This window comes from Erigeron canadensis, chromosome 5, assembly GCF_010389155.1.
Source record: "Erigeron canadensis isolate Cc75 chromosome 5, C_canadensis_v1, whole genome shotgun sequence".
NCBI lineage: Eukaryota > Viridiplantae > Streptophyta > Magnoliopsida > Asterales > Asteraceae > Erigeron > Erigeron canadensis.
In genome coordinates this window covers 6,875,890-6,888,163 of record NC_057765.1, presented here as the reverse complement: position 1 = coordinate 6,888,163, position 12,274 = coordinate 6,875,890, and the positions used below count along the sequence as shown (strand labels likewise).

At 33.9% G+C, this 12,274-nt stretch overlaps 1 protein-coding gene across 2 annotated transcripts; it reads right to left on the bottom strand.

Annotated features, from left to right (window-relative positions):
* Positions 1-305: 305 nt before the first annotated feature.
* Positions 306-6,491, bottom strand: LOC122600084 (protein LSD1). Of its 2 annotated transcripts, none has more exons than XM_043772743.1 (7): positions 6,346-6,491; positions 6,062-6,220; positions 3,505-3,615; positions 2,423-2,535; positions 1,748-1,810; positions 711-782; positions 306-626 (listed from the first exon to the last, which is right to left on the bottom strand). In XM_043772743.1, exons 2-7 carry the CDS (start codon positions 6,171-6,173, stop codon positions 576-578), a joined length of 522 nt encoding a protein of 173 aa, XP_043628678.1. In that variant the 5' UTR covers positions 6,174-6,220; positions 6,346-6,491; the 3' UTR covers positions 306-575. The 2 variants fall into 2 exon arrangements, with proteins under 2 accessions (XP_043628678.1, XP_043628677.1); XM_043772742.1 differs by having other exon boundaries at positions 1,748-1,813; positions 6,346-6,489.
* Positions 6,492-12,274: the final 5,783 nt, after the last annotated feature.

The window sequence follows — 12,274 nt, the reverse complement described above, 5'->3', positions numbered from 1 at the left end:
TTGTTGTTTGTTATGAAAAACCAGCCACTAACTCCCCCTCCTGGTCTAAGAATTTCAACGGATCCTTGCCCGTTTCTTTTTTTTTTTTTCAAACTGCAAACATCTATTCGTGATCCACCACCGCTCCACAGCGCAGACAAATGTTCTTATGTTTGTGGATCATCCTAATTCCTAAGTATGGAACCTCTAGAACCACCTTACACAAGATATCAACTAGACATAATAACTCAATAAGCTAAGCATCTAATAAAAGTAGCTAACATCAGCCATGCATCTAATTTTGGTATCGTTTCTACTTCCAATAATAAAACAAAGAAAACCATTTCGCATAACATTTACAAGCAATTCAAATAGTTTACCCAAATATATAGTAGAACTGTATTCAATATATGATTCATCTCCCTCGTAAATCAACACATCAAGCCATCACTTTTTTTTCTTCAGAACAATCTAAATTACAATGTTAATATGATATGATGACCCTTACCTTTTCTAATAGTATACAAATTCAATTTCTAACACACCATTTTAATTTCATCAAATGATATATCAGAGACCAAATCATTCCAAACATTTCACTTGGTTGGTTTATTCTCTGTTGTCACACCAACAACGACATTGCTTACCTAGTTTATCATAAAAGACACAAATATTAAAGGAAAGTACAATGGGGAGGAAAAAAAGGGAGGGATATAGACATAAGAACTTACCAGTTTCCCACTCTCATCAACAGACATGGGGTTTTCAACGACAACAGTTAGAGTATCCGAATGAGGCTTTTCCTGTTGATATATGTAGAGAAACGATTTAGAAAGTGACATGCAACATCTTTTGACACATTTTATAGGAAACAATGAGTACAAAAGCAAGATATGACACAGCATTTTAGCTCTAAAGCAAACGTAAAGCATTCCCATCATTGCCAACCAAAGTGTTTTCTGGTTATTTTCAACAAACAAAGAGCATTTCTATTGTTACTAGTTTTGTCCAATAATAAATATTCCAATATCACCTTTCTTATCAACAGACATAGAATGTTCAATAAAGAAGTTTGGTAATGAAAGCAAGGCATGCATAATTGATTTAAATCTAATGGGACTTTAGTGTACAAGTGCATAACATTTGTAAAAATAGAGAATCATTTTAGCTCTTCAACTGTGTGTACATCATGAAACTTTGTTTCTAACCATGCTACCGATACAAAGAAACACACCATATGAACCTCCTATTTGTTTTTCACTTTCTCTGCTAATTTCTACTTAAAAAGTAGACAAACTTTTTCTTTAGTATATGGTACGTTTACAGACAAGTTGTCAAATGTACCCAAGGAAATTTGTTATCACTATTAAAAACACTATGGATCACAAATGTACACTCTCCTGCTATTTCAACATTTGGCCAGAGGTCCTTATGGATGCAGTCTCTCTACCCCCGGGTAGAGGCAAGACGGTCTACATCTCACCTCCCCCATACCCCGCATGCAGGAATTGGGTCTTGTTGTTGTTGCATTGAAATAAAAAAGAAGGTGGTCCTAATGCCAAAAGGGACAAGAGGGAGACTCCCTCTCTGCCACTCATGGAGTCTTTATGAATAATTTTTTTCCTCGAAATTTCATTTTAAAAGGACATGATTTTTCGTACACTTTTTGTCCAGAGAGAGTAACCTAAATAGTGGTTGTCCTACTTGCCTAAGTATACTCTTTGAAAAGATACTTAAAATAACCAAAGCGGGAAAATAGGAAACTCACAGTCGAAGTAGAGGGCATTGACCCATTAGGTTGTACTGGGGTAGGAACCCGTCCATTACTTGTCTGCTGCAAACGGAAACATACAATCAGTAACAGGAAAAGAAAGCATCTTCCTAGTCAGACTGGTAAATTGTCAGTTAACAAAAACTATAACATTTCGCCTTTTAGCAAGTTCTTAACTTCAACTGCATACAACTGAACACTACAGTGCATTGATGACATTTACAAATGGCCAAACATCTTTCTTACACTCTGTATATTTCTCAGTAAACTGGTAAAACTCAGGTCGAAAATTTTGTGTACAAGATCCATGTTCACATGAGAACATCTATGGCAGCACTCATGTATCCTTCTAAAAATCTGAAGCAGACACTGGTCGGTTCTTCAGAGGAGGCAAATAGAGATATCGGATTTCAAAAAAAGGTGGGTATTTTGGGTAGTTTCAAAGTGATGTACTATCAAACTATTCTACTAATACTTAATATGAATATTTAGAATTAAACAACCATATAGACATGAACAACGATAGAATTGTGGAGTTGAAGTCCAATAAAGTTTTATTCAGCAATATAGAGAAATATAGTAAGAAATAAGTATTAATCATATTGCCAGAACCACATAGAAATCAACAAAGGAAAAACTTAAAGAGAGGGTTGTGTATTTTAAGCTGCTCACATTGACATTTGTAATGTAGTGACAAACTGCACATCTAACAGACGGGGCACCAAATGGATACATCAGCATCGTCCGGCAATTTGCACAGCTGACTTGAGCAAGCTGGTTTGCAACTATAAGAAAATGAGATAAAGATGAAAACAGTAAGAATCCACAGCTGTGTAACTAGAGATATTTAACCTATTGAAATCTATTAACCTAAACTATCAGTATCTTAAATCCAGTATTATACACGGGTGTATCTCTCACTATAGAACAATCTAACATAATAGCATCTGCAAGAAACCATTAACTCCCTTATCTTTTCTCCATCAATGGAATGTCTAACAAAGTAACATTGCAACACAACTGGTCAACAGGCCAAGTTTTAGAAATAAGCAATAAAACCTAAATATGTCCAAAAGGCCATAAAGTGAAGAAGTAACTGTTCTCAATACAAATGTGGTGTATGTGCAGTAGTGCAGGTGTTTACAGGGTTAGACTCTTGAATTTAAATTGCAATTCTTTAACGAGCTATTAACCATTTCAATCTCCCTAGTGTTATTGGGTTTATTGTTAACAAAGGGGCAACCAATTGAACTTTTCTCAATCAAGGGATATGATAGTTTTGCTCACCAAAAAAGGGGTAAGGGTAATTGATTTAATTTTTCTCATTATAAGATTACTTCCATTTTTTTCAAATTAAGGCAATGCGTAGTACACTTGGACTTTCATTAACCACTTAGCAATCCGCATGTATCAAAAAGATGATGTAACAACTGAATGCATACATATACGGCAGAATTATTCAAAAAAAGGATCATAAGGAATCGAGTTGTAGTGTACGTATTCAGTTGCATGTTACGTTTAGACACGTAGACTTAATTCAAGTGAAAAGTTGTAGGTACCCCTTTTATGAAAAAAATAATACTGATCACCTCTTGTTAGGCGAGGAAAATTACTTTAACCCTTAATTAAACTTTCTTGGCAATTTGCCCTTGTTAAACTGTGTTTTACACTTTCAAGCCATTCTTGGAATCTAAGTTTTTTATAAACTCCTAACAAAATATTACCAAATTTGAAAACAAATTATTGAAGTATACCTGGTGCAAGATTTACAACATGACAGCATGAGCATCTAACGCTTGTAGCACCGCGTGTATACATCAGTAACGTGCGGCAACCTCCACAGATCAGCTGGGCCATTTCCATCCCTGAAAGATTTCACACCCGATATATGTGATTAAGAATAATATAATAAACAATATTTTAGTACTTAAGTGTGTAGATAGTCAGTATTCATCATAAGTCCGTAAGGTACAAGAAGTGAAAAGTGATGATTTGATCTTAAAGATCAATGTAATGCAAATGACGCCATCTGGATCAAAAGCACTCTTAAAAGTCTATACTAGTTAAAAAACTATACCTAAAAAAAAGCAACTGGAACAATATAACATTTTATTATTTTGATCGGAAAATAGTATTCATTAAACAAACTGGCAAGAAGTTAGACATACAAGACAACTTGATCAAACGAGACAAATCCATATACCTAGAGCCTCAGCAAATCAAATATGATTATTGCCGACTCAAGACAACTTAAACAAATATGATTATTGCCAAAAGAAACAAAAGCTTTGAAGTGATTAGCTATCAAGTATCCTACTTTTAGGGAGTTATATTTCAAGATTTACAGAGCATAAACCATAAATATCTTCAGTTGCAGGAAAATGGTGACATGCTTTAAGAACTATATACAGAATAAACGTGTATGTGTGTCAATCAGTACAAAATATAAGAACCTCATAGACCTAAATTAAGAAGGCTAACATTCATGTAATGATGATAATAACTGCCACCCTTTCTTAAATTCACAGCTTTCATGGGGATTACCAAAATAGAAAACACCAAATTTGCAGTAGATTGTTCTGAGTATCTTGTAATAAGATATGGTTTTAATAAATAAAGACTATGAAACTACTTAACTTAACATTACTTAGTACAATTGTCATCCATATGCTAAAACAAAATCAACATGGCTCTCTCTCTTGATTAACCCACAATGACAGCTTACCCATTGGGGAAATGGTTCACTAAACAAAGGCAAGGTTGTAAAACCCGCCCGATTTTGACTCGTGACTCGGTTACCAAACGAGTCAAGCACTCAAGCCAGCCGGAGTCGGACTAAAACTCGCTCAACAGGATCAGACTCAGGTCAACGGAGGTCAAACTCAGCAACCTCGGGTCAAAGATGGTCAAATTTTTTATTTTTTATTTTAAGAATAGACTTTTAATAAACATTTGTTTTCAATTATATTTAACTTTGAAGTTTCTAGTCTAGTTATAATTTTCTATTACATATAATTTCAAATTTATTAATTTTGTACATGAAAAACCCAATCCAGGTACCCCCGAGCCAAGTCCGAGTCTCCAAACACTGACTCCCACCCCCACCCCCACCCCCCAAAAACAAGTTGAGTCCAAGTCACGAGTTCCCCAACCTTGGACGAAGGTATCATGCTTAAGCCCCAACCCACATATCCTATATGCATCTGGCACAGTTAACAATTGTCATGTTTTAGTAACGAAAGACTAACAACTAATACAGCTCAGCTTTCCTTTATCTTCTCAAACATAATAGACAAGGTTTCTACTCAAAGTAACTCATCCCAGTGATGGCAGCTTTAGCCGTCAGGGATGTACAACATTAAGAGATATCGGGCTGAAATCCAAACCCCACATATCTTATATGCATTTAACATTATTAACAATCTTGTCAAAAACACCGCAATCCTCATTTAATTAATCGAGTTTCTTGTAATAAATTACGGTTTTGATAAAGAAAACTAAACTTGCAAGTTGCGACATGGTTTAAGTAAACCTTTATACTGAATAAAGGTTTCAACAGAGACAAAATATTAAAAATTCTCACAAACCTCGATAAATACTGGTGTAGTTCATGTAATGATGATAACTAACTTTCTTGAAATCTTTCGGAAAATATAAAATATCACAACTTTCATGGCGACTACCTAACGGAAAAAACAGTGTGATTTGCGGCAGGTAGTATCTTGTAAAGAAATAAGGTTTTAATTAAGAAAGACTATTAATTTACTTAGCTCAATTGTCATCTACTTTCTCAAGCATCGTATAAAAACAAGGCACTAGTCTAATTAGCCTATCCACACAATGGTAGCTTACGCGTTGGGGAAACGCAGCACTAAGCAAAGGTATCAGGCTCAAGTTCATAACTAGCATGTCTTATCTGTGCTTGACACAATTAATAATCTTAACCCAGCCTCACGTATCTTTTAATCCATACCCTACGTCTCTTATGCACCTTTAGCACAATTCACAGCTAATTATTCAAGTATCGATTTTAGCAAACTAAGATATCAACTAAATTCCCATATATCTTTTCAAACATAACCAACAAGGCTTCTACTCCACCTAACCAATCCCCGCGAGGGACACACAACACTAACCGAACATCCGACCCTCTAATCCCAACACCGCCGCACTTAACAAATTTGTCGGAAATATATACATACATACATACATACATAAGAGGTCCTAAAATAAGATGTGGTCTCAAAATATCTCACCCCATATGTATATATATATATATATATAAATGTAAAAAAAAAAAAGTGGATATACCTGGAGGGGGAACAGATGTAAGGGTATTACATAGTGCACAACAAACATTTGAAGCTCCTCTTGGATACAACAATATACTTCTACATCCACTACATACTATTTGGCTTTGCATTCTCCACCACCCCCACACTATATTTTATATATTTATATATATTTCACCTGCAAATAAAGCACAATAATTTCTTATCAAAATCCCATTTTTCAATTTCAAGATCACAGATTTATTGATTATATCAAGTAAAATATAAACGATTAATGATGGATAGAAATGAATAGAAGGTTACCTGAATGAATTCTGAGACCCGATTTGATGTTTGATTTTTTGTTGAAAAATCGGAAAAAATGAAAAAATAATTATGAGTATTTATTTATCTTAGACGTTGAAAACAGGACCCAAAAGAAAGAATATTTGGGTCTGTCAAAAAGAGACAGAGCCGGATTTAGTATTGTGCTCCTAATTTATTTTAGAGTTAATTATAGAAAGGAAAATGATTTATCCACCATCTTATTAATAGTTTTATTACGGTAATAGGTGGATATCATTGATTCTCTTTCCTAATTACACTCACGGATTTTCCACATATTACAATCCTATTAATTAGGAGGATCTTTAATTTAACAACTTATGAGGATCGATCATTACCCAGAAACTTATAGAAATCGTCCCGTCTTGGACCTCTATTTACAGCTTTTTACTGTTTTAATACAAAAAACTTTGTTGTGTCAATACTTTTGGTCCTGGCCATAAACGTCCATAACAAAAGAGGTCACGTGTCGGGCATGTGATGGGTAATCTCGTAATTTGGCTTAGAGTTAATTACAGAAATCGTCCCTATCGTGAACCACCATTTTTCAGTTTTGATCTCTAGTTTTTAATAATTAACTAGCACGGTACCCGCGCTATGCGGCGGTGGTCGTGGCGGCGACGGTGTGATGGTTGGACGACTGTTGGTGGTGGAGCGGTGGTGAGTTGTGTATATAATTGATGTAAAAGGTTAATGGATATATTTTAAATGATAAAGGACTGACAGTGTAATTTAATCATTAATGTTAAGAGGATAGTGTATGTGAAAGTATTTTAATGGGTGTTAAGTGAAAATATTACATATTTTCAACATTACCAAAAATAAAAAGGGCTATTCTTTTTATAATACGAGACGGGGTGCCCGCGCGATGCAGAGGTGATGGTGGTAACGACAAAGGTGTGGCTGCGGCAATTGTGGCGATGATGTGCGGCGGTAAGGGTTAATATGGTTATTTAAGGATTGGAGAATCTATGTTGTAGTTTATTTTATTAAGGGTATTATAGCTATATAGGTAAAGATGTTTAAATTAGTGAATAAATAAGAAGGGTAATATGGTCATTTCAGGTTCTTAATTACTTAAAGGGGAAGGGAGTTTGCTTTATATAGTAGTATAGATTTTAAGCCAAATGAATTAAATCAAATCTAAAAAACCAAAGTCTTATCAACATATATTAAACTAAATCTAATATACAAACGAATTGAAGCACGTGAGCCACAACAAATGAAAAGGAAATGAGATATGAATATGTGAATGCTACTATAAATGCATATGTGCGTGAGGAAACTAGGAAAACATGAAACAAATTAAAGTGTGCGTCTCCTAATAACTTTGAAATTGGATTCAATAAACAATGTAAATAGCAACAACTTTTCACAATTTTTTGTTGCAATACGAAAAAGCAATATTGCAACTCTTGAGTATAATGAGAAGATTTAAAGACAAACTCAATATAGAACTGAATTTCAAAAAAAAAAAACACATAAATACACTGAGCTTTCAAAAAAATTATCATCTTATTATTTTATCGATTGTGTTTTATTTTAGACAAATTATCAGTTTTATTGAGATTAATAATTTATCAAGTGTGAATTTATAGAGCCTCACGAGTTGTTCGTGTGATTTATTAGAAGTGGGTCTATATTATTTCTAGAAGTTTGTATTTTAATATATGTTGATAAGATTTTGGGTTTTAGATTTAGCATAACTAATTTGGCTTAAAATTAATTGTTAAAAGTTAGGGACCAAAGTTGAAACTGGTGGTTCACGATAGAGACGAAATCTGTAATTAACTCAGCTAAATTACAAAATTACCCATCACGTACCCGACACGTGACCTCGTTTTTTAACGGATATTTATGGTCAGGACCAAAAGTGTTGATGGAGCAAAAATTTTTGAACTAAAATTGTAGTTTATTAAACTTATGGACGAAAGCTGCAAATGGAGGTCCACGACAGGGACGATTTTTGTAATTAACTATTTATTTTATTTTATTTTAAATTCTTTATTCTTTTCATAGAAATCTCACTGTAAAGTTTTGCACATACCTTAAACAATAAAATGTAAATCATGGTCCATATAAGCATTAGGAGGGGAAAAACCCAAGGCTTGTCATCTTTGATCAAACTTCACAAAACGAAGGTTTTGCTCGTTATGGAACTTGATCGAACATCTCATGACACCAGCTGACGATAGCAATGCAGCACCTGTATGTAACCCCGTTTCCTTACAGTTTCAAACCTGACGATTATATTGGATTATGGCAGCACCTGTATGGCTGTATGTAACCCCGTATTTTTTTTCTTATTCGTTTTTGATGATATTTTGCTATTATGTATATTTGCGAATACGCATTGCAGAGTCGCTAACTTAATAGGAAAAATTCCTCTACGGGATTAAGGGGTTCTGACAGTTTTTTTCTTAACATTAAAAAGATTTGTTAGATGGTGTCGTAGTAACCTGAAAAGACAAAATTATGTCATAAAATAGTAAACTTCCTTTACCATTAATCATGAACCTAAAAAACTTTTATAACTAAACTTCATTATTATTATTATTATTATTTCAAGTAAAATGGTAGATGAATGTCAAAGTTCAAACACACGTCTAAAGATAGACCTAACGCATTTAATGTTTGACACTTATATCATGGAGTTGAACAACAAATTAATAATTAGCATTCTAGACACCACAATGACATCTATTTGGGCAGTATGCGGAACTCGAACCGCCCATGTCTCGAATGAAACTCATGACTCTCGAAACCTCCCACCCCCTTCCCGCCCAATAATCCACTCTTACAAATGTAAGAGACGAGATTTGAACCTTAGGGGAAATACTCCAAAGTTTAACACCTTACCAATAGGCCACCAATTTCATTGAAAGTGTAATGTGTCATCATTATACTTTTAACATCATGTCGAATGATACATAAACAAGTATCATTTGTATGAAACCGTAGTCATGTAGTGAGTATAGTTGGTTTGGATAGGTTATGGTCAGTGTCGGCTTAAGCTTTTTCGAGGCCTTAAACAAGATCAATTTTTTATCATTAAAATCAGATTTACAAATTAATTAGCATTAATAACAATAAAAAGGAATCACAAAAGGCAAGCGGTGAACCTAGTGGCCACTAATGGACCTGCTGGTGGTAGACATGCCCGACGTGATGGTACCGCCGCTAGTTCGTAGTTTGTTGTGGATTGTAGTCTATAAAACACTAATATCTAGCTTATAAGTTTAAAGCATAATTAAAAATATTAAACCCATAATATAAAAATTGGAGGCCTTTGTATTTTGGGAGCCTTAGGCCCATGCCTAATCTTTAACTATTGTAAAGCCGGCAATGGTTATGGTACAAAACCTTCAATCAAAAATGTCAGTTATGAATATTTTGCACATTATCTAGCTTTCGATTACATATATTTGATAATTTAGTTAGCATCTTTTCTTATTATTACCTCATTATATATCCCATGCGGAGCGTCCATACCGATCACACTAAGCCATAAGCAGAGTTATGTATTATAAACTTCATATTTAAACCCCTTCGCACCGTTTGTCAATTATATATTGCGTAGCCTCTGCGGTTGTAATACCGAAAGGGGTATACACAATCTTTTTCATGTTAATTTATCTAAATCTCGGAATTTTAGGAAGTATATGTCTCTCCCCTAAACCTCATCACACGTTTAAATGAGATTTGAGCATGAATTTATTATAACTTTGTGACTTCTCCTCCGAAATCGCCATCAAACATGCAACCCAAATCCATCTCTCCAAAGCCATAGTCTAGTGTGACTATTTTGATCAATCATTATCCAAAAGGTTCTTATATTCTTTGGGATAATTTTAGATATTTCCTTACAAATTTTTTTTTTTTTTAAATTCAATATATTACATATGTCCTTTCAATACTCTGGAAACATCATATTTGTTATTTTCATTAACTAATATTGAACATATTTTTAGAACACGACCTTGTTCGATTTCAAAACCGATTTACTCAATGATTACTAATGAAATATTCATACTAAAAAATTTGAGTCCCCCAAAAGAAAAGGCTATACCATTTTCCATCACTTGCATAATTGAATGTCCTTAAGGAAGGAATTATACTTGCTAATGTAATAATGTAATTTGTTTTATATTAGGGTATCTAGGTTCACAAAATGTTGCAAATGCTAAATTTCCAAAGTCCTAAAAGATAATGACAATCAGCCCAATTTTATAGGCTTAAGAATGACTCTAAGTCCATATATTCATTTCAGCCCGGAATTTTACTTGTTCATTTGCTTCACATTTCACACGGGCCCAAAACAATGGATGATAGTATACTAAAAAATCGACACTTTTGGTATCCTGATTTTATTCATCATCCATAGTTTAGAATTTTTTTTCTCCTCAAAATCTGGCATAATGGCTAATCTGAAAATTGCTAGCGATATGTTCATCGTAACTTTTCCCTTGCTCGACATTTTCCACTCGTATGCATTATTTCCACTAGCAGTCACGAGGTCTAAAGATATAAGGGATAATGTTAATATAGACAAAGGTCGAAGGTTTTAGTGTGTAACATTATCAATTGAGTTAGAGAGTGTGTGAAAATAACGTGCAAACTTTGTACAATTCAGACACGATCACATCGACTCCTTTTGTATTGAATAACGTTTCACAGATTTCAAATCAAAGTAAAAATGAGATGACTTGGTGTATGACTCGACTTTGCTCCGAACTCGCCCAAGTCGATGCAAGTCACCTTTGAAGTCACAAGTCAAAAAATATATATTTTCTATCTTATGTTTTTTAAACATGATTCTTTTATACGCTTTTAAATTTGATTCTATGAGTCGAGTCAAAATCATCGACTTGACAACTATTACTTCAATGTTATCCGTTTTAATTTTTTCCATCTTAATTTAGTTTTACTTTGTTTTCTCATTGTAGGTCTACATTAACGTTATTAGGAATTAGCATGAGATCGATATTATCCTGTACTAGCTGTGGTGCCGATACTAAAAATCACCAAAATGTGTATTAGTCTAAGTCCCATATAAGGTGGTATCGGTAATGACCACGACGGTACCAGGAAAATCCTATAAACTACGAGATTTCTCAATACCGTCCGGGTCCCAATCCTATAAACAAATAGTGTTCCGATCGTGAATAGGATTTATGTAACTAATTGTAACACCCCAACAAGGCGGAGTTATGAGGGTTACGAGATAAGCATAGCACGACATGAAAATTATATAAAGACAAATCTAAATGCTTTAAAGGATTGGACAATCTATACAATTCAATTGAAATACAAGTACCGGATCATACAAAAATGCATAAGGAGCACAACACCATCAAACGTTTACAAAATATGGTTCAAATGATGTCTAACGATCCTAAGCATAACCCAAAAACGGGAACTATGAATCACGGATCCAAGAATAGTCCAAGTCCAATACTAGCATAAAGTTGGTGAGTTTGTAGGTTTAAGCAATAAAAAATCAAGTGTCGGGATATCAACCGTTATCGATTATATGAGGACTATAATACCTAATCACGTCAAAGAACCCCTAAAGGGTACACATTAGCACAAGTCAACACATACAATGTCAATGTCTTATACAAATTGTCAATACATACATATATATATATATATATACATATATATATATACATATATATATATATATGGGGGATGGGTATAAAAGGTTGTTAGGCACCTAAGCTTAAGTGTGGAACACACATATTGTTTTTCTAATCTATAAAATTCATGGGGGCTCAAACATTTATTTATTAATCAAGAAATATTAAAAAAATTTGTATATGAGGGGTTCCACACCTAAGCTTAAGTATCGGACAGCCTTATATTCACTTTGCCCTATATATATTTATAATAATTATATATATAT